The sequence below is a fragment of the Anguilla anguilla genome, chromosome 17 (assembly GCF_013347855.1).
Source record: "Anguilla anguilla isolate fAngAng1 chromosome 17, fAngAng1.pri, whole genome shotgun sequence".
Classification (NCBI taxonomy): domain Eukaryota; kingdom Metazoa; phylum Chordata; class Actinopteri; order Anguilliformes; family Anguillidae; genus Anguilla; species Anguilla anguilla.
Window position 1 is genome coordinate 6,760,842 of NC_049217.1, and position 22,732 is coordinate 6,783,573.

General features: G+C 41.4%; 4 protein-coding genes across 4 annotated transcripts; all 4 read left to right on the forward strand.

Moving 5' to 3' along the window:
- The first annotated feature begins 2,106 nt into the window (after window positions 1-2,106).
- Window positions 2,107-3,319, forward strand: LOC118216318 (histone H1-like). The gene has a single exon (XM_035397408.1). It carries the CDS (start codon window positions 2,181-2,183, stop codon window positions 2,811-2,813), a length of 633 nt encoding a protein of 210 aa, XP_035253299.1. The 5' UTR covers window positions 2,107-2,180; the 3' UTR covers window positions 2,814-3,319.
- Window positions 3,320-3,830: 511 nt separating this feature from the next.
- LOC118216313 (histone H2A-like) lies at window positions 3,831-4,862 on the forward strand. The gene has a single exon (XM_035397404.1). The coding sequence runs from the start codon at window positions 4,451-4,453 to the stop codon at window positions 4,835-4,837; it is 387 nt and encodes a 128-aa protein (XP_035253295.1). The 5' UTR covers window positions 3,831-4,450; the 3' UTR covers window positions 4,838-4,862.
- Window positions 4,863-5,507: 645 nt separating this feature from the next.
- On the forward strand, window positions 5,508-6,442 carry LOC118216310 (histone H3). Its single transcript, XM_035397401.1, has one exon. The coding sequence runs from the start codon at window positions 5,529-5,531 to the stop codon at window positions 5,937-5,939; it is 411 nt and encodes a 136-aa protein (XP_035253292.1). The 5' UTR covers window positions 5,508-5,528; the 3' UTR covers window positions 5,940-6,442.
- A 2,370-nt stretch (window positions 6,443-8,812) lies between these two features.
- LOC118217080 (NLR family CARD domain-containing protein 3-like) lies at window positions 8,813-21,269 on the forward strand. The gene is made up of 12 exons (XM_035398878.1): window positions 8,813-9,077; window positions 10,544-10,604; window positions 11,370-11,504; window positions 11,662-11,772; window positions 11,974-12,084; window positions 12,597-12,666; window positions 13,914-14,244; window positions 14,798-16,667; window positions 17,844-18,017; window positions 19,228-19,401; window positions 20,645-20,789; window positions 21,234-21,269. The coding sequence occupies exons 3-12, from the start codon at window positions 11,446-11,448 to the stop codon at window positions 21,267-21,269; spliced, it is 3,081 nt and encodes a 1,026-aa protein (XP_035254769.1). The 5' UTR covers window positions 8,813-9,077; window positions 10,544-10,604; window positions 11,370-11,445.
- Window positions 21,270-22,732: the final 1,463 nt, after the last annotated feature.

Here is a 22,732-nt window from a genome sequence, read left to right on the forward strand (position 1 = left end):
TTTGCTCAATTGATGTTGTCGTTTGCAAGAATCGACAGAACTGCAGTAGGCTCAGAGAATCCTCTCCAAGCACCTGTGGACAACATCATCTGGGCTGCAATGCATTGTAAATGCACCATAGACTGTATAAAAAACGGTTATGTATTAAGTATAGTGTAAGGAAATGTAGTCCTGCCAGAAACCTTTTCTTTTGGGAAGACATTTACATCGGTAAATGGATCAATATTACAAGAGGGTGTGAATGGTGCAGTATTTGCACAAACAGAACATGCAAAGCTCCATGATTCTCCCAGTTATCTTTTTTATAATGAGTATTTTTGAGGAGGTGGTTTGAGGAGTGGATATAGGTTGCATAAAGTAAACTAGTATGTTACTACTTGACCCAAAGGCTCTTTTAAGAGCCACTGACACTCTCATTGGAGGCAAACATTTTCAACAAAAATTAGTGTTGTGTGGGCCTAGCTAATAAAAGTGGTGTGGTTTTTAAACCAATAACTGCACAAAGAACAAAAAAGAAAAGAAAAAAGAAGACTCTTGATCTTGAAAGAACACGTCCAGCATTAAAATGGATCGGATTTGCTATAATGTAGTTGTAGCTGTCTAAATGTATTTTTACAAAGTTTGTAAAATGAAAATTGATCTATAAAGCTCTTTAAAAAATGTGAAGTTGCGTTCATGTGGTGTAATGACTTGCCTCAGTTGTTCAGAGATTTGGACGTGTGTGTTGTTTTTGCAATAATTGACAATCGTCCTAACCAAGATGGATTTAATAATAAATACTAATTTAGATTTTTAATTTGCAAAAATATGCATTTTCAAGTTTTTTAAACCCAGAAGTTGTAGTAACTTGTATTCACTTAGAAATTCAACAAAACATGCAATTTGACCAGGGGTGATAAAACATTTGCATCCCACTGTACATGCTAAATACAAATGGATGCTGAGGAAACCAGTTTTAAACAATTCAAAAACCAGTATTCAATTAACATTTGGAAGAAATAAAGTTATTGCTTTTAACAACCAGTCAAAGTTAAAAACAAGTGTTGATTGGAGCCCAGTCAAGGCAAATAAAACCCGAATTGTGTTTTAATGTCTTACAACACAAAATGATAAAACTTGGATAAATGCTTTCAGTAACTTGAAACAATTGGCTGGAAAGACATTCAACAGTTCTGTGCTCAAACTTGAGCTTTTGATTTAAGTTCATAATTTCTGTATGGCTGATTTTTTATTTATGTTGTATATTTTTTATTGTTGAATATTTTTTTATTATTTATTTTATTTTACATTTTTTGCTTCCGTTTTTAGCATTTTCTATATATTTAAAATATTTTTTGCCAAAGGCGTTAAACTTCTTCAAACGATGTTATGGATGCAAGGGCAGGTTCACCACAATATGACCTTAAAAAAAATTCAACATTCAAGGGGGATATCAGACGTCCGTGAAGGGTAGGTGTAGTTACTGCACGAGTATGTCCAGAACAAGGCCAAAGTTTGTACGTGAAATAGCGGAACCATTTATACAGCAGTATATTGATGACGACTGAGAAAATACCTTGGTCTGGATTACAGGCTAAACAATGTTTTCTGAACAACAATGCTTGGTTCAGCAAACGTTGATATGTAACGGCGTTGAAATACCAGCAAAGATGTCCGCTGTGCTTTACTACCAAAAAAGAAACTCCTACTTAAAAGTCTCACATGGGTATTTTATAAGTCTTTTACTCTTTCGTGTTTTCACACGGGGGTTCTGTGAATAATCAGCCAACAATTTTAAAGTGTGTGACATGTTTGATAGTTTTAAAAGGCAAATCATGTGGAAGAAGCACTTTTTACAGTTACGTTTCCGTGACAAGTGGTTATGTTTTGTATAAGCTGGGGAAAATGCGGCAATATTGTTCAGGATATAGAAGTTAATTTGTTGGTGCAAGGACTGTTGTTGAACATTCCAGGCGTTTTTCGTTCGTAAAATGACTGCGCGGTGTGTTATTTTATCAATATTGGCGAAAAGAAAACACAGTGAAGTGAGTTTTCAGGAGCCGAGAGACGCTGTGCTGGGCTGGTTGAGTCTATACGGTCCTCATGTAGCATTTAAGTCCAGCCCCCTGACGTACGAGCAGCTGAAACGGAACATTATCTTTGACTGTTCGTGTGAGAAGAGCGAATCTAACGACAAAGAAATGGCAGAAGTTGCTCCAGCCCCAGCTGCAGCCGCCCCGGCTAAGGCTCCCAAGAAGAAAGCCGCAAGCAAGCCCAAGAAAGCGGGGCCGAGCGTTGGAGAGTTGATCGTGAAGGCAGTTTCTGCTTCTAAGGAGAGAAACGGAGTCTCTCTGGCTGCCTTGAAGAAGGCTCTGGTCGCCGGTGGCTACGACGTAGAGAAGAACAACTCCCGTGTAAAGATTGCAGTCAGGAGTCTGGTGACCAAGGGTACCTTGCTTCAGACTAAAGGAACCGGTGCCTCTGGCTCATTTAAACTCAACAAAACCCAGCCTGCTGCGAAGAAGCCCGCCAAGAAAGCGGCTCCTAAAGCTAAGAAGCCAGCTGTGGCCAAGAAGGCAGTAGCGAAGAAGCCTGCGGCCAAAAAGTCGCCAAAGAAGAAGCCCGCTGCAGCTAAGGTGAAGAAGAGCCCTAAGAAAGCCAAGAAGCCGAAAGCAGTGGCTAAAAAGCCGGCTAAGAGTCCGAAAAAAACCAAGAAGCCGGCAGCCGCAGCAAAGAAGGCGACCAAGAGTCCTAAGAAGGCAAAAGCGGTGAAGCCAAAAGTTGCCAAACCCAAGAGCGTCAAAGCCAAGAAAGCGGCTCCCAAGAAGAAGTGAGCGCGTATACTGTAAGCTAATTTCATAAGCATCAAAGGCTCTTTTAAGAGCCACCCACAACTTCTTGAAAGTGCAAGTTCTTTCCATTTTAGGGGAACAAGGACACAATTATTGCAATGGAGCCAAACACAATCCTTCCCTGGCAAAAATAGTCCGAAGCAAAATGGATGATAGAAACCCCACTGCCCACCAAGTTCCAGATACATCAGCCCATCTCAAAACAAATGTAATCTGAAGGCCTATCTGTGCCATCCACATCACACTTTTTAGAGCTGCATATTTTTGCATTTGTTTTCAATCTATGAATGTTTTCAATGTTTTATTTTCTTACATTTCACATGTATCTAATTTGATTTCATATTACTACAAACACTCAAAAACGTTTAATGTGATTTTTGTTTTATATTTTTATCCAAATTTACATCATTTTGTATTTGTTCTTTTAGGTATTTGCTTTATTTTACGTGCTTTTAACCAAAGATAATTAAAGTTTGTTTTTAATTAAATCATCTGGAAAAACTAACAATGCAGTATAGGTGTAACACACACACACACACACACACACACACACACACAGGACCAGAATGCCCCCAACTAGAAAACGGTATTCTGTCCTGTCCCACCACCCCATCTTGGCCAAAAAAAGCTCAGAAATATAACATCATGTAATATATGTTATATATTTCTCCCACAGTCCAAATACATGCAGGCTAGGTTTATTCGGGAGTCTAAATTGCTCCTATATTTGAATGTGTGAGTGAATGGTGATAGTGCCCTGTGATTGTATAATATTCAAATTCTGTATTATTCTATTAGAATTACAATTAAAAAATTACATTAATATTACAACAGTAATATTAAATACACATAAAATAAATACCAGAAATAATAAAAGTTGACAAGGACAATTATTCAAACAAAATTGTAAAGCAATTACACTCCGTTGAAACTAAAGTTGAGATCAGAGACAAAAAATGACAGAACAAAAATATTTTCAGTTCCTTGTGTAATACATTCAGGGTTTGAGGAGCATAACTTTTAAAATCACTTTGGTCCAAGTCCGAAGAAATTTGAGGAATTTGGAAAAACTCAACAGTCTTGTCGACAAAACTAGAGTCTGAAAAGGCAAATGTTTCATGACTCAAAGTGAAGTGAGGTAGAAGGGTAATTTGTGAAGGAGGGCTTTATAAATAAACACACAAATAGTGATCTCTTGTTACAGAGAAAAAGGGCCACCCACATTTTTTATACCGGACACAGTGATGAGTACTGCAACTGTTCCCACTAATACATCTAAGCACAGAATTATAAACGGCATCTAGGGGTCGCAGAGTGATACAAGCAAATGGTCAATAAATTACATCCCCATAATTACGCACAAAAAGAAAAGCAGATTCACAGTATTTTAACTCCCATTACAATTATTCTCTCATATAGGGATTACCATTAGGGGTACAAATTCTTCTTTTCCGTTTTTAAGTACTACGCCGCTAAGACTGATTCAATTCAGTTGTCCTCCTTTCTGATTGGACAATATTCCGTCAATGCTTCAGCCAATGGGTGAATAGATTATTGTTATAAGAACGACCCCCATCCACAATTCAAGTTATTCTTTAATTTTTTTCAAGATTGGCAGAATGAGTGGCCGAGGAAAAACTGGGGGTAAAACCAGAGCGAAAGCTAAGACCCGCTCTTCCAGAGCCGGTCTCCAGTTTCCGGTAGGTCGCGTTCACCGATTGCTTCGTAAAGGAAACTATGCTGAGCGTGTTGGTGCCGGTGCTCCAGTTTATCTGGCCGCCGTGCTCGAATACCTCACTGCTGAGATCCTGGAGTTGGCTGGTAACGCTGCCCGAGACAACAAGAAAACCCGCATCATTCCCAGACATCTGCAGCTGGCAGTGCGTAACGACGAAGAATTGAACAAACTTCTGGGAGGCGTCACTATCGCTCAGGGCGGAGTACTGCCGAACATCCAAGCTGTGCTGCTCCCCAAGAAAACCGAAAAGGCTGTGAAGGCAAAGTAATTTGCTTAGCTCCCACTAACCATTCACTCAAAGGCTCTTTTAAGAGCCGCCCATATCTGTATAAAGAGCGCAAAGCTGCCATTTGAATTGACTGAAATAACTACGGTGTTAATCAATTTTTAGTTAATATCCTTGAGCCCCCAGTACACTAGTTTGTCATTCCAAACACACTGCTGCTTTCAGAAGACACTTCAGAACACTCGTTAGACATGTAATCAAAGCATCTAATAGTACAAACGTTCTGTCGCATGTCAAATTAGAAAAGTTCACAGTTCTGAGCGCCATTTAATAGTGTCGTGATTGGGTCTGAGTGATACAATACAGTGGATTGTGCTGGTCTGAGTTATGAGAGTAGGAAGTAAAAAAAAAAATGTTGATGCTACGACTGGAGTGTTTATTAAAAAATGTTGAGGATTAATTTTTATTAAAAATATGCGTGCTATTCGCTCACTTTAGCAATACTGTTTAACGAGACGTTAGAATAAATCAAGCGGTAAGAGAAAAGTTTAATTTTTTGGCGGCAGAGGAAGCTGAAGAAACAAAGAAATGGCCTCGGGGAATGAAGGCAGGATCTGGGCCAATGAGGATCCGTAAAAGCCTATCCAATGAGCTTCTAGCTGGTATGCTTTAAAATCGTGTGTTGAGGGCGTCCTGGGTTATATTTCGAAAAACAGGTATTGAGTAAGACACAATGGCTAGAACCAAGCAGACGGCACGTAAATCCACCGGTGGCAAAGCTCCGAGGAAACAGCTCGCCACTAAGGCGGCGCGTAAGAGCGCGCCTGCTACAGGCGGCGTGAAGAAGCCTCATCGTTACAGGCCTGGTACTGTAGCTCTGCGAGAAATTCGTCGCTATCAGAAATCTACTGAACTGTTGATTCGTAAGCTGCCCTTCCAGCGCCTTGTGAGGGAGATCGCTCAGGATTTCAAGACCGATCTTCGCTTCCAAAGTTCAGCTGTAATGGCTCTGCAGGAAGCGAGCGAGGCGTATCTGGTTGGTCTGTTTGAGGACACCAATCTGTGCGCAATTCATGCCAAGAGAGTGACCATCATGCCCAAGGATATCCAGCTGGCCCGCCGTATCCGTGGAGAGCGCGCTTAAGACTGCTTGACCTAACACAATTGGAACACCAAAGGCTCTTTTTAGAGCCACTTAAGAATTTGTCAGAACAGCAAATCTGTCCATGTTCTTTTAGCGTGTGCTGATGTGAGATGTGTATATATACATGATATGCTGGTATGTAAGGATTAATACTCATGGGATTGCTAGTGTGAAGGCTTATTCTCTCCCCTGCCCTCAGTGAGCAGCCAAATAGGGGTGACATATTAATGCTTTATCTGAAGACTTAAGGGATACAACTTTGCTTATATCTGTTCACAGACTGCCAGTGTGTGTCACTGTGAAGTGAAGTTGTTTTGTAAGCACCAAGATGTGTCCAATATTGAAATGTGTGGAGGAGGGAATAATATAACATCTATTAATAAACTACCACAGAACAAAATAGATATGTATGAAATTGGTCTGAAACTTGATGTATGTATAAAATCAATCATGTTTGGTGTGTTTAGAGAAAACGTGTCACGTGAAACAAAACACATTTTTTTTGGTTGGTAATTTGTGTAATAAATTAAAAAAAATATGGAAGACAAGGTGCAAAATGATTGTCAATCAAACTTATTAGTAGTGATGTAATTATGTGTAGCAATTAAATAATAATGGATTTAAAAAGACAACAAACTGGCAGTAAGCCAAACTAGTTGTTTCATCCTGTCTGTTCACCACGTGAGCAGTAGCCACCCCCACCCCTGCCTCACACAACCTTTGGAAGGAAAATCTTCTGGACCTTAAAAGAAAATGCACTGGATTGGAATGGACTGAAATTGATAAATAATATAAAGGGTTATGTAATTTTCAAAAGAATATATGTTATTGTAATTTATCTTTGTATTGATCTCCTTTAATGGATTGTGAAATGATAAATAATCAATTATTTAAAAACCCAAAATCCGCATACGGTCATAAACAGCATTATTGTAAGTTCAACAGTTTCTACATTGCTGCAGTTCAGTTAATAATTTTTCCCCAGTTTAAGTCCAGCAAATATATTACGTTTTTGGACTTTTTATCTGAAAGGTACCCCTTGTATGCAAGTACCTTCAAGGCAAGTTGCTCCTCATTGGGCTCTACTAATGTTCATTGGAGAAGGCGAACCTCCATCACATACTAGTCTTGGGCAGGATTTGCTTCTCAAAGGTAACTGGATCAGTGCTGCGAACATTTATTTGTTCATTGCATTACAAAACAAAAGAGGCTTTGAGCTTTTCTTTCACAACAAATGTGCACTCAGGAGTATACATATTTTTTAATCAACACTACAGACTCACACAAAGAACCATGGAGCAACTGGGAAGTTCATTTGTCCCTTCCACTCGATACCTTAAACATTGTGATAAAGTTCTGGACAGGCAGGGTGGGATGGATGAAGATAGTGAACAGTACCTTGACAGGTACTGTGACATTATCCACCCCACCGAGAACCTGTAGACCATTTTGGCATCTGGTACATGGTGTCAGGAGATGTAGAGTTAAACTCCACCGTGGTCCAGATGGAAGGCTCGCCACACTGCCTAACGCTGTCTCCATGGGTCCTTATAATCGCAAGATAACATATGGGCGACAAGCGCAAAGATGCTATGTCTGTAACGCTTTGGATCACCAATTTAAAGACAGTCAGTGGTTCAAATGCTGGTAGTGTTCGGTGCCGTTTAGCTTAAGTAAGCCATGCCATTGCCGTCAGTTAATGATGGAGTCGTACAGTATAACTGCTTTCTTACTTATGAGCGACAGTACCCTACATACCCTGTCATTGTACAACTGTGACCTGATATAGGCCTATGTATACCTTAATTAGGCAAATATCTACGTTACATTACAGGCATTTAGCATACTCTTATCCAGTGTAACTTACACAACCTTTCCGTAGCATCCATCCTGAACCACAATTCTTCACTATTTCCCTAGCCTATATCCCTGGCGTCTGACTCCCTCCAAACCCTTTCGCCAAAATTCCCTGTATTTCGTCCCCCTTCACATCCGTTATTCCCATAATCTCTTTTGCTGCATCCACCACCATCCTGATCCTCTCTGATTTTGTTTCTCACTAGCACAGTTAATCACCATTGCAATAAATGCCAGAAACCTTCCTCTACCCAAATGCATGATTTCTTAGTCACATCCCCTTTGATCTTTTCCCTCTATTCCAGTTCTATTCTGTTCCTTCCTCTCAGTTCCTGTTTCTGCCCTTACTCTCTTCGTTGCTTCTGCATGTTATTTTATTCTGCACTCGTGTTCTTTTCACTTCACTTTCCCTCTTCCTTCTTTCACACTGCTTTGCTCCCGCTTCATGATCTCCCCCACAGTGAAAACATATTTCCTGGTCTTTCGACATTGTGCATCCTCATCCGAACAGCCATGTTTCCCACACCTTCTACACCTGTGATCGCTTTTCCTACAAACTGCTGCCACGTGTCCATAATCCTGACACCAGTAACACCTCAGCGGAACCCTCTCATATGCCATCACCCTGTAACTAACGTAATCTAAATAAATGCTCTCCGGTAGTTCTCCTTCAAATTCAAACAGTACTGAAACACTTTCTTGTTCTTTACTCTCCCTGTAACTCATCATTTGCCTTGCCCCGAAAACTCCCTCCACCTCCAAGAAACAATTAGCATCTACCAAAAACGGGACCCCACTAATCACCCCTTTCCGTAGCGATCTTTCTCTCACTACAAAACTAACAACTTTTGTCAATTAAAGTCTTTTAATTTGAAGCTCTTTATCCCTCAGTCTCTTCAACTGACACTCCCATGATTATAATTCCTTCAATGTCTGATTTCGAAATACATCCCAGGACGGCCCCAACACACGATTTTAAAGCATACCAGCAGACGCTCATTGGATAGGCTTTTAGGGATCCTCATTGGGCCGGATCCTGCCTTCATTCCCCGAGACCATTGGTTTGTTTCCTTATCTTCATGTTCAGTTCCTTTTTTACTTTTTCTTATTTCCTCCTTCCACAACTTCGCACTCCGTTTCGTCAACCCACAAGAAAGACTCTGCAGGAGCAGATTTCAAACTACACTCAGTTTCCGGCCCAGGAATTGTTTCAAACTCAAACGCCATTTTAATGACGGACGAGAAGGGAGAGGAAGTAAAAGGAGTAAACGTGAGAACGGGGTAGGTAACCTGTTGCGCAGTTATGCCAAAGAAAGCTTTACAATTAGTATTAGTTTAGTATTTTTGATATTGCATCATGATCATTTCGTTGGATTTCACTGAAGTCACAGGCCTTGTGGTTCTATTAAAATTATATAGGTTAGGCCCCTAGGTTGTATTTTGACACTTGTTACGGTAACAGAAAAACAGACCGATCATTTTATCAGTGTCGAACAGACATTGATTTTGCAGTGAAATTTGTAAATTGAATACATCTAATGACTTAATATCAGGAAAACGATTTGGCCCGGTGAGTTCTGACTTTGCATAAGGCAAGGCAAGGCAAGTTTATTTATTAGGCAAAGATGTCCGTTTTGTAGTTCCACTGTAAAATTTAAGACAGTAAAAGAGTGTAACATGCAAAACAGTGTAAAATGTCCGGTCGTTTTTCAAATACATATTCCACAACCCTGGCTATGATAAAGTCGTTAATTCACGAGCTGAGTATTATAAATATGTATTAAAGGCAATTCAACTGCATATTTCATATCCAGCTCAAATTAGTTTCAGTTTACCCCGAACTAGTTTCTTTTCAAGTCTTGGCTACCTGCATCGCATCGCACCGCACCGCACAATGCGTTTCTCGTTGAATCCCACTGTATTGAATTTGTGCAAGTTTCAATTACATAATATTCAGCAACTACCTGAGTAGCAGTAATTGAAGTGAATTGCATTAAGACGTCGTTTCCTTTATTGTACCACGTGGTGGGAGTATTTAGCTGTACATGTAGACCTATTTAAAAGTAGAAAAACTTGTCATTTCAAAGCCACTGAAAATCTGCACCACGTCAGTGCGATTCTAGCCTTCGTTATGGCCGAACTGGATTACAGAACTGGGTACAGAATAAAAAAAAACTGGAAACATGCTGAGTGAAGTTTAGGTTTTTGTTTGAATTTTATATGAAACACAATGACAGGGATATTAGTATAAATTATATTATATTATATATCTGGGGTGAATTCAGGTATCATGGGGCATCAGGTAATGCGGGACACTAAGTAAGGTTTGTTTATTTCTTGAATAATATCGATACCAGAAACCTTATGATCAAAATCACATGACATAGTGGTAAGCATCAAACAGGAAGCTGACCCAGCAGGGCACGTCAAACGATCCGTGGCATAGGAGTTCGCCTACTTTGATATTGAGGTTATCAAGTTGCTATGAACTATCCAATGAAACCAATTATGATGTAAACATGAATATGATGAGCTGTTGCCACACCATGAATAGAAAGTTGTCCATTTTATATGCAATTTTTTTTTAGTTTTTCGTTTTTTCAGTTTCATTTTTAATTTGTTCCATGTTCCCTAACATAGTAACATAGTTTGGGGAAGTGGGACAGCATGGTTTCATATAATACAGGACACTTTTTAAAGGCTTTTACAATGGAAGAGATCCAGCTTTGTGCTTATTACATCTACAGTTATTGGAAGTCACGGGCCCGAATAATCTGGATGAGATGGGGCCTGCCTCTCATCAAGAAGGTAAAGTCTTGAGCACAGCCTGCAATCAAAAGTTTGGGGACCAGAAGGGTCCCCCCAAAAAAGGACAAAAAATGTGTCATCTACCACAGGTAGTTTCGTGAGTCATGTGATAAGGATAATGGGGTCATAGGTGCTAGCACCTCATTCAGCAGCAAAGACGGCCTTTTCTGAGGGATAGGCTGGGGATCGTGTGAACGAAGCGGCAGTGTCGTATAATGGGTAAGGAACTGGTCTTGAACAGGTTCGATTCCCGGGTAGGACACTGCCGTTGGACCCTTGAGCAAGTTATTTAACCTGCATTGCTTCGGTATGTATCCAGCTGTGTAAATGGATGCGATGTAAAATGCTCTGTCAAAATGTTGTGTAAGTCGCTCTGGATAGGAGCGTCTGCTTAATGCCTGTAATTTCTTACCTGGTCCGATACGATGGTGAATATTGGTTATTTTTCCATTTCACCCCACCAACTTCTGTAAGAACCATGCCACCTTCAAAGTCACTTAAATCACCTTTCTTCCCTATTCCGATGATTGGTTTGAACTTCAGCAGATCGTCTTGACCATGTCTACATGCCTAAATGCATTGAGTTGCTGCCACGTGATTGGCTGATTAAATATTTGCGTTAACGGGTGCAGTTTGCAGTTAAACCTAATGACCTAATGAAGTGGCCGGTGAGTGTGTGTGTGTATATATATATATATATATACACATAGTGTGTATTTCTGTGGGTAGTTGTGTTCAGTGTGTTCTTATTTGGTGTGTTTACAGGTTGGCTAGAACCCATTTGTGGTTTAATCTGGTCTGATTAAACCAGTCTCCTGAGACAGTGGGCCCTGTTTCTAACATGAGTCTCTCCGGGGAGCCAGAGACCAAAGGTGGAACCCTCAGCTCTAACAGAAAGAGGTATAAATACATGAATCAGACATTTAATGTGATATCAATTAGAGCTGCAGTAAGAGGATGAGCTTAACTAGAAGCTCTGTCTCCATGTGCTGTGAGTTAGAGCTGCAGTAAGAGGATGAGTTTAACTGGAAGCTCTTTCTTTATGTTTTGTTCACAGCGTCCAGGTAGAAAGAGCAGGGTCACCTGTACCCAGCTCTGTGTCTCTGAAGAGTGATCATTCAGTGCATCCTCCTCTTGTTTTCAGTGGAGAGTTCACAGGTGATCAAAGGTAATTAAAGTGGTTCATGCTGACACTACTGTTTCATCATACTTCAATGTCACTGGCACCTTTCAGGTCTAGGTGGGATGTATTAAGACACATTCAGATGCAGGTGGGGTGTATCATGCCATATTCAGGTGAGATGTGAGTTAGAGCTGCAGTAAGAGGATGAGTTTAACCGGAAGCTCTGTCTCCATATTTTGTTCACAGGGTCCAGGTAGAGAGAGCAGGGTCACCTGTACCCAGCTGTCTGTCTATGAAGAGTGATAATTCAATGCATCCTCCTCTTGTCTTCAGAGGAGAGGTCACAGGTGATAAAAGGTAATTAAACAGGTTCATGCTGACACTACTGTTTCATCATACTTCAATGTCAATCACACTTTTCAGGTGTAGTTGAGTGTATTACGTCATATTCAGATGTGCTGAGAGTCAGAGCTGCAGTAAGCGGATGAGTTTAACTGGAAGCTCTGTCCATGTACTGTGAGTTAGAGCTGCAGTAAGAGGATGAGTTTAACTGGAAGCTCTGTCTCCATGTGCTGTGAGTTAGAGCTGCAGTAAGAGGATGAGTTTAACTGGAAGCTCTGTCTCCATGTGCTGTGAGTTAGAGCTGCAGTAAGAGGACGAGTTTAACTGGAAGCTCTGTCTCCATGTGCTGTGAGTTAGAGCTGCAGTAAGAGGATGAGTTTAACTGGAAGCTCTGTCTCCATGTGCTGTGAGTTAGATCTGCAGTAAGAGGATGAGTTTAACTGGAAGCTCTGTCTCCATGTGCTGTGAGTTAGAGCTGCAGTAAGAGGATGAGGTTAATGGATTCTGTGTCTCATGATTTTGCACAGGATCCCGTGGTCACTGGAGTCCAGCTGTTTAGAAGAGAAGAGTACAGAGAAATTATCTTCCACAAAACAGGTGTGAGATCTACTTTTTAGTCGGCCAAGCACAACAGGTGCCTATGACCCCTATTGTTTTGGCTAGGATTATTGTTTTTTATTTATTTTTATTCTTTCTTTCTTCTGCCTCTTACTAAGTTTTCCCCACTGTTCAATGTAAACTCAAACAATATTTTGACACCTATGCAACTGACACTGAAAAACTGCAAATTGCAAAAAAATATTTTGGCCAACCCATTTCACTTACAAGCACCAAATGTCTTCTGCATGTGTACATCCTCATCCTGAAAAAAGCTGCTCACAGAACCTGTAAATTCTGCCATATTGCTTGGGCTCTTTTCTTTCTGAAAAATACCCAGATTTTATGTTTGCACACATCAGAAAAGTTGTTGCTGTTCATGTGAGATTAGGTACACATGTCCACCTGTGGCGAAATTGACCCTTTGTTAAGCCCTGCCCAAGTCCCCCTCTCCTTAGTTAACTGTGAATAAGAGAGTCCTTAGAGGTAGCGGCAAGTGGAGCTCCTGGCTATGTACAATGTTTGTTAGTGCTAATGCTAATGTGCTACATTAAACCCCTCAAAAGACACAACTTAACATCTAATCCAGCTCTGGAGTGCTGCTGGACCCTCCCTGCCTCACAGAAAGACCAGATTCCTTTAGCAGGTCCCACAGACGGCAGCAGAGTTTTCAACAAGAAGCATTCAGTTCAGTTGGCATTTATTAAATGTATTACACAGAGAAACTATGTATTACATAGAGAAACTCCATTATTGTATGGAAATGCATCATAACTTATATCTCTACAAAACCATCAATCAGGAGCAAAAGCTACACTTCAAATATGAGCATCTGGGACTGCTACATGTTTAGTGTTAGGACGCATCTGTTTCTTTTCTGGCTGTCAGAAACAGCACAAGTCAATGGTTGTGGTCCATTTCATTGTTTTACAGCGTACCTCTTCTTGTGTTTATTTCTCACTGATACAGCACACCTCTTCATGTGTTTATTTCACATTGATACAGCAAACCTCTTCATGTGTTCATTTCACACTGATACAGCACACCTCTTCATGTGTTTATTTCACACTGATACAGCACACCTCTTCATGTGTTTATTTCACTCTGATACAGCACACCTCTTCATGTGTTTATTTCACACTGATACAGCACACCTCTTCATGTGTTTATTTCACACTGATACAGCACACCTCTTCATGTGTTTATTTCACACTGATGCAGCACACCTCTTCATGTGTTTATTTCAGTCTCTCCTACGCACTCTGATGAAGCTGAAGAAGGATGAAAAGTTGAAGGTGTTTCAGAGCCATCTGAGTCAGGATTGCCCAGAATGCTCTAAGATTCTGTCTGAAGATCCTTCTGTACTAGATAAGTTCATGAAGATGAAGGAATTGTTCATGGGTCATCAAATTGATGACTACCCAGAATGCACTGAGAGGGAACAGGAGGATCCTGAGGCCCTGTACATAGTTGAGAAGATGCTGGAGACCTGTGGCATTGAGAGGTCTCTGAAGATCACACTCCACATCCTGAGGAACATGAAGCAGAAGGATCTCGCAGACTCACTGAAGCAGCACAGTAAGTTTTATCTCATTGCTATTGTGTGTTCATTACACTGAAATGAGGTTAGCAAACAAATCTAACAGTGATCAATGTTCTGATTCATAGCTTCCACCCATTCATCATAGTATTTTGCATGAACAATCTTACTTATAGAAAATGTAATGCACAACATACACAACACCATTCAAATCAAAATGCAGCAACTGCGGGGGCAGGCAAGTGCACATGAGATTAATATCCCTGAGGACCATTCAAACCAGGAATCTTGTGCTTAAGAGCAGGTTACTAAACCACTGGCCCATCAGACAGTCTGCTCTGAGTTTGTATCCTGAGTACTCGGTATAAAAAATTTTAATTTTAAAATTACCATGTGACCACAAGGACACCTCCACAACATAAATCTGAGAAATGAAATGTTAAAGGACAATTGAACCCATTTTCAGTGTCTTAAGTTTTTGCTTAGTCCTTATAGTACAAATGCAACAGTGTGTACTTTTTGGAGACTTGTTATATTTATGATGGACTATAATTGAGAGGTGTGTAACGCTGTGTGATTTCCTTTCTTCAGATGAATCTATACAAAGAGCCCAGCAGGCACTGAAAACTCAACTGAAGAAGAAGTTTGAATGCATATTTGAAGGTTTAGCAAAGCAGAGCCACCCAACCCTGCTCAATGAGATCTATACAGAGCTCTACATCACAGAGGGGGGAAGTGGGGGGGTCAATAATGAACACGAGATCAGACAGATAGAGACAGGATCCAAAAGACGAACTACACAGGAGACTACAATCCTCTGCAATGATATCTTTAAATCTTTACCTGGACAAGAGAAACCCGTCAGAACTGTGCTTACAAAGGGCATCGCTGGCATTGGGAAAACTGTCTCTGTGCAGAAGTTTGTTCTGGACTGGGCAGAAGTAAAAGCCAATCAGGATGTTGATTTCATCTTCACTCTTCCTTTCCGAGATCTGAATTTCAAGAAGGAAAGAGCATTCAGTCTGATGCAACTTCTGCAGCATTACTTTCCACAACTGCAAGGGAAAAGTGTTGAAAGTGATGAAGTCAAAGTTGCGTTTATCTTTGATGGTCTGGATGAATGTCGACTTCCTCTAAATTTCCAAAGCAATGAGACCTGCTGTGATATAACAAAGTCATCACCAGTGGATGTGCTCCTGACCAACCTCATTAAGGGGAATCTGCTTCCCTCTGCTCTCGTCTGGATCACCTCCCGACCAGCAGCAGCCAATTGGATCCCTCCTGAGTGTGTCCAACGAGTGACAGAGATAAGAGGGTTCAATGACTCACAGAAGGAGGAGTACTTCAGGAAGAGAATCAGAGACCAGAACCTGGCCAGCAGAATTATCTCACACATAAAGTCATCCAGGAGTCTCTACATCATGTGTCACATACCAGTCTTCTGCTGGATTTCTGCTACTGTTCTGGAGACAATGTTGGGCAAAGCAGAGAGTGGAAATCTGCCCAAAACTCTGACTGAAATGTACACACACTTCCTTCTCATTCAGTCTAATGTGAAGAATCAGAAGTATGATGGTACCACTGAGACAAAACCAAAGAAAATGTCAGAGTCAGATACAGAAATAATCCTGAAACTGGGGCAGCTGGCTTTTCTACAGCTGGAAAAGGGCAATCTGATTTTCTATGAAGAAGACCTGAGAGAGAGTGGCATTGATGTCAATGAAGCTTCAGTGTATTCTGGGGTGTGCACTGAAATCTTTAAAGAGGAGTATGGGTTGGATCAGGAGAAGGTCTACTGCTTTGTGCATCTGAGCATTCAGGAGTATCTGGCTGCCTTGTTTGTGTTTCATTCATGTGTAAATGAGAACAGAAATGTACTCAGAGCAGAAGAATCAAAACCTCACAGTGACAGAGTGCAGCTGTCTGAGTTACACAGGAGTGCAGTGGATCAGGCCTTAGAGAGTAAGAATGGGCACCTGGATCTTTTCCTCCGATTTCTTCTTGGGCTCTCTCTGGACTCCATTCAGACTCTCTTAGGAGGACTATTGACAGGACAGACAGGAAGCAGATCACTTGTATCAGACCCTCAGACACAAACAGGAAGCAGATGGTCTGTACGAGGCCCACAGACACAGACAGGAAGCAGATCAGAGAGCATAGAGAAAACCATCCAGTACATTAAGATGAAGATCAGAGAGGAATCTTCAGCAGAGAGGACCATCAATCTGTTCCACTGTCTGAATGAACTGAATGACAACTTCCTAGTGCAGGAAATCCAGAATTCCCTGAGATCAGGAAAACTTTCTGATAAAGAGCTGCAACCAGACCAATGTTCAGCTCTGGCCTTTGTGTTACTGATGTCCGAGGAGATCCTGGATGAGTTTGACTTGAAGACCTACAACACATCAGCAGCAGGCCATCAGCGACTTCTACCAGTAGTCAAGAACTGCGGGAAGGCCGTGTGAGTATTATGTCATTAATATTCTAGATGACTGACAGCATATATACCCACTTTGTATTTCTAGTCCAAATAAAGTGCTGTAAAATTGCAAGTGTATCACTATCCAACAAAATAAACTCAAAGGTGTCATGAACAGGAGTTCCTACATGCCTTGGGAATACCTAGTTTCATTACCTGGTTATGTGTATCACCAGCAGAACAGACACTTTGTTCTTCCTGGTCATATGTAACACCAAAACAACAGACGCACTTGCCTGGTTATATCCCAAACATCCCATAGCATTGTAAACAAGCTCACTGTCCACTCTGAAAGATGACCTCTGCACTTCTGGGATGGGATGGAAGAGTTGAACCCAGAGAAAAGATCATCTAAAAAGTAGATGGACTCTTAAACCCAATTCAGAGAACTGACAGTATAAGAAAAGGGGTTATTTGGGTTAGAATAACATCTGTCAAAGTTCAGTCCAGCAGGATGGTTAATTCACGGGTACAAAGTTCTGCAGTTGGAGAGTGTAGCACAGACAACTTCCTCAGAGCATCATATACCTTAAAATCCTCAATTTCCTCTTCATCACTGAATACAACCATTGTTACTGCTCACATATTACTACTAATAATAATAATTTTATTTAAAAAAATAAAATGTTTCATTTATATAGCTCCTTTCTCAGACCCAAGGCCGCTTTACAAAAACATAAAACAGGTAAAATGCTTAGATAGCACCAAACACTAAAGAGATTAGAGGCAGAAGAGGGAGTGTATTTGAAAGGATTGTTAAGAGGGGGTATGAGTATGGTAGTGCTGGTGGAATAGGAATGTTTTGTAAGAGGAGAGGCTACTGTATTCATGGAGGTTTGGTGGTAAGGTGGCGTCTTGTCAGAGTTTAGTTTGAGGTGATTTGATGCCATGCAGTGTTTAAAGTCCTGTAAGCAGTTTATCAGGGCGGAGGGCGGGAGAGGAGTAGTAGGTTTGGTACTGAGGTAAATCTGAGTGTCATTGGCGTAGAAATGAGTTTGAAAACCATGCTGAGGAATGATTGAGCCGAGGGGAAGCATGTAAATGATAAACAAAAGAGGGCCTAAGACGGAGCCCTGTGGGACACCTTGAGAGAGACCCCTTGAGGCTCTATGCATACCTAATATTATTATGCTATAATAGATAAAGTCTTCTTTGCAGACTGAACAGCTGTGGCCTCACAGAGAAGTCCTGTGATGTTGTGGCCTCAGCTCTCCAGTCACTAAACTCACCCCTGAGCGATCTGGACCTCAGCTACAATAACCTGGGAGATTCAGGAGTGAAGCTGCTCTATGCTGGACAGATGAGTCCAAACTGTAAACTACAGAGACTCGGGTGAGTCATGCCGTATTGTGTACTGTGTGACCTTAACTAAATGGAATTAATAATTATGGCTGTGTGAGTGTTATTGTTGCAGGGAAGAAAACAAATTTACTGACGCCATTAATTTTCAATGCCTGTAATCAGAATGCTTATTCGTGAATACAAGTTTGCCTATAAGCACATTGACTGGGGTGTACTCATGAAATTATCAGCAGCAAGACCCTGTACCCTGGACAGAGAGACTATCCACTGCTTCCTGGTGTTCATCTAACTGTTCTCTGACATGGTGACCTTCAGTTCTAGGTGCCATGAAGAAGGAACTTAACCTGTAAAATCTGCTGATCTGGGTACCAAAACTAAGAACTGTTCCTGGGATCAACGTAATTAAGGTGCACCCTGTGTGGGTAGTGAGATTATCTAAATATCCTGGGCCATGACCTCTGTATTATTTTTTTTTTTTTTAAACATTCAGATCCATCTGAACACTGACTCTAATGGAGCTTCACACCCTACAAGTGAAACTAACAATATGCCCAGTGAGTAACCCAGTATGGGTGTCACCCCAGAACTTTATTTATGAGCCCAATGCCGTGATTGGCTCTTGTAGAGATCCACACCCCAGTCTGTGTATAAGTGAGCCATGTACTTTGGGTGCTCTGTAAGAGAAAGGGAACTTTATCACATGAGTCAATATGAGTGTCACCAATAACCAGGGATGGACTGCTGCTGGCAAGATTTTGGACACCATACAAGAAGAAAAGAACAGATGCACAACTGAGCAGATGGTAAAATAAAGAAAATGTGCACATAATTCAATTGTGATACATACCCACAATGCTCATATCAAATGACTATGGTACCAGGATAATTAAGTGAACAGCTTGAGCTTCCCTTCAGTGCCCTCTCGAGAATGCCTCCCACAGTCCACACTATTTTACATTTTACCTTCTAGAATCTCACCTGACCAGAACTCTAGTGTCTACTGGCATTGCCAACAGACCCCCCTCCCTCCCCTTCTACAGGGACAGGGGTGCTGCATGGTTCTAATTCTCAGGCCCAAAGTGTTGCAGTTGGAGTGTGTAGAACAGAGAATCATCAACCTTAAAGTCCTTAAATTCACACTTCACCACTGAATATACTCATTTTTACAGTTCACATATTACATGTTTTATGTATACCTAATATTATTGTACTATAATATAATATAAACTCTTCTTTGCAGACTGAATAGCTGTGACCTCACAGAGAAGTCCTGTGATATTTTGGCCTCAACTATCCAGTCACCGAACTCATCCCTAAGAGATCTGGACCTCAGCTACAATAACCTTGGACATTCAGGAGTGGAGCTGCTCTGTGCTGGACTGATGAGTCCAAACTGTAAACTACAGAGACTGGGGTGAGCAGTGTTGTGTACAGTACTGTGTGACCTTAACTAAATGGATTAGTGATTGTGGCTCTTTGCACAATCTTTACTCACATTTGTCTCCTCCCTTCCTCCTTACTCAAAACACCGAAAAGGAGGATAAAACCTCTTGAATCTTGGGGTGGGTAGGGATAGGGTTTCAGTGGAGCCTGCAGTATCAGGGCACAGGTGACGACAGGATACAGATTGTCTGACTGACATGGTAAAAGATTGACCAGCTGCATAGTGAAATGTTTCAGGTCTGTCACACGTTGCAGTCTTCATCCATCTACATTATTCACTACCTGCTATGAACTCTCATAAAAATGCATAATTCACCCCACTCACGCACTGACCTTGTGATGAAGGCATTTTACTCCTTCATTACACACCTGTGTGTGCTACAGGGTTGTGGTGTTTCTGAAAAGACTGTGTAAAATGAGATTTTTACTCCTGCTGGAAAAGCCAGACGTCAACTATTGGTTGGCAGGGTATGTGTGCACATCTTGGCGGAAGAGTGTCACAGAAGAGCTGCTGTTTAGATGCAGTGCCACATCGTTTAGTTCTGTCATTCTTCTGTGGTTCTGATCCCAAGCCATAGTCTGGATATTAGGGAGAGCGGGGAATCATAGTCATGGTGGGGAGATAACTAATGGTTATCGAATTTGGCTCAGTTATGGAAATATTACTTGAGACAGATGAATCATTTTTTAATGACAAACAACCTACACCCCTTGGCTATGATTCATCATCATCATCATCATCATCATCATCATAACCTTTATTTAATTCTCGGAGGTACAATTGAGGGCCAGGCCCTCATTTTCAATGTAGCCGAGATTACAAAAACATTTAAGACACAGTAAGTATAATAAAAGATCACAGAATATAGCAACAGTAAGACCAACATAGTATGTAATAATAATAACTAGAATAAAATAAAATAAATAAAATCATGATTATACACTACAATGAAATTTCTATTGGTTGGCAGGCTGTGTGTTTACATCTTTGGGGAAGAGTGTCTGTCTGACACATGTTTTTGTTTGTGTGAATGCACGTATGTCTGGGTTTGGGTGAGTTAGTGTGTGTACATTTTCCAGCCTTTTTTGCTGACCAAACCTGTCATTTTAAAAGCCACTGTTTCTGTGTGGGTGTGAGCATATATCATTTCTCTTGTATGATCTCTCAATTGTATTTGAAGGAGTCTTAATATTTGTGTGTGTTTTCTTCACAGACTGGGCTGGTGTAATCTCCCAGAGGGCTGCTGTGATGTTCTGGCCTCAGTCCTGCGTTCTCCTCACTCAGAGCTGAGAGATCTGGAGCTCAGAGACAACGAGCTGCAGGATTCAGGAGTGAGGGCGCTCTCTGCTGGACTGGAAGACCCACACTGTAAACTGGAGAGACTGGGGTGAGTACAAACACAAACCCCTTCAATCGAAAAGGTCTCCAATGTGACTAAATACAACACTAATTTTTAATAGTTAGGTCATCCCAAAATTCAATGAATGTATGTTTCCAGAGTATTCCATCCAGACAGTTTTGCGACAAATTTTCTAGATATCTGGTGCAGCTCACCCCGATGCACCCTTTGTGTGATTTCAAAGTGCCCTTTTCAATGTATGAGCTTAATTTCTGCTCTATTTCACCTACAAATATTAATATACACCAACTGTGTATATCCACACAGTCTCAACCAAAGCACTCAGCCCTCTTATTTTATATTCAGCTGAAGAAAGTGTGTAACACACTGCCATGTGTATGACACACACAGCCCTGTTAGTTTATATTAATGTGTGTAAGGTGTATTTGTCCTCCCTCTGCAGGCTGTCAGGCTGTGGAGTCACACAGAGGGGCTGTGATTCTCTGGCTTCAGCTCTGTGTTCAAACCCCTCACACCTGAGCGAACTGGACCTGAGACCTGAACACAGAGCTGAAGCCAGAGAATCACAGAAATAAAGTTTGTTACAAACCTTTGATACACACAGCCCTGTTATTTTATATTGAGCTGTAGGAGGTGTGTAACACTGCTATGTGTTTGACACACACAGCCCTGTTATATATATCGAGCCGTACAAGGTGTATAACACACTGCTAAATGTTTGATACACACAGCCCTATTAGTTTATGTTAATGTGCTGTAAGATGTGTTTGTCGTTCTCTCTGCAGGCTGTCAGGCTGTAGAGTCACACAGAGAGGCTGTGATTCTCTGGCTTCGGCTCTGTGTTCAAACCCCTCACACCTGAGAGAGCTGGACCTGAGATACAATCACCCAGGAGATTCAGGAGTGAGAGCGCTGTCTGCTGCTAAGCTGGACACACTCACACTGCTGTAAGTACAAGAGTTTCCACACTGCACCTCAACACACATACACACACACACACACACACACACACAAAGACACACAACCCACACCCTGCTGTAAGTAGAGTGAGTTTCCACACTACACCTTGCACACACACAGACACACACACATGCACACCTATACACACTCACTTTCTGTTCTGCTGTTCCAACAGTGTGGACCATGGAGGAGAGAACAGGACCAAACCAGGACCCAGGAAATGTGAGTCTATATCAACGCAGAATAGATATACACTCTGCTGTGTGTGTGAGAGAGAGAGAGAGCAAATTTACAAAAAGTCTCTCGTACACACACACAAACACAAACAGAAACACACATGTACACAAACACACAAGACACTGTCACAGCTCTTTTTCTTGTACACACAATGAGGTGAATATTAAAAATAATAATCTTCTCATTAATGTCTCTGGTGTGCAGACGGCTGTCAGCTCACACTGGATCCAAACACAGCGTACAAAATGCTATCTCTGTCTGAGGGGAACAGGAAGGTGACACACACACCGGGGAGAGAGGAGCAGCCATATCCTGATCATCCAGAGAGATTTGAGTCCATGCCCCAGGTTGTGTGCAGAGAGAGTGTGTGTGAGCGCTGTTACTGGGATGCTGAGTTCAGTGTGTCTGGAGGAAGGGTTTCTATAGCAGTGGCATATAAAGGAATCAGTAGGAATGGAGGGGCTTATGCCTGTGTGTTTGGATGGAATAGAAACTCCTGGAGTCTGGAGTGTGATGGATGCAGTTACTGTGTCTGGCACAATAAAAAACAAACACACATACCAGCCGTCCCCTCCCCCTTCTGCAGAGCTGGAGTGTCTGATGATGATGTTTCTGGTAGTGGAGTGTGTGTGTACAGGGTAGGAGTGTGTGTGGACCGTCCGGCCGGCACTCTGTCCTTCTACAGTATCTCTGACTCTGACACACTGACCCTCTTGCACAGATTCCACACACACTTCACTGAAC

Bases quoted from the DNA above. Each gene is read 5' to 3' on its own strand.
- LOC118216318 (XM_035397408.1), top strand. From the start codon at position 2,181: ATGGCAGAAGTTGCTCCAGCCCCAGCTGCAGCCGCCCCGGCTAAGGCT.
- LOC118216313 (XM_035397404.1), top strand. From the start codon at position 4,451: ATGAGTGGCCGAGGAAAAACTGGGGGTAAAACCAGAGCGAAAGCTAAG.
- LOC118216310 (XM_035397401.1), top strand. From the start codon at position 5,529: ATGGCTAGAACCAAGCAGACGGCACGTAAATCCACCGGTGGCAAAGCT.
- LOC118217080 (XM_035398878.1), top strand. From the start codon at position 11,446: ATGAGTCTCTCCGGGGAGCCAGAGACCAAAGGTGGAACCCTCAGCTCT. The intron at 11,505-11,661 runs GTATAAATACAT...TTTTGTTCACAG, and splicing joins CTCAGCTCTAACAGAAAGAG to CGTCCAGGTAGAAAGAGCAG. The intron at 18,018-19,227 runs GTGAGTCATGCC...TCTTCTTTGCAG, and splicing joins TGTAAACTACAGAGACTCGG to ACTGAATAGCTGTGACCTCA.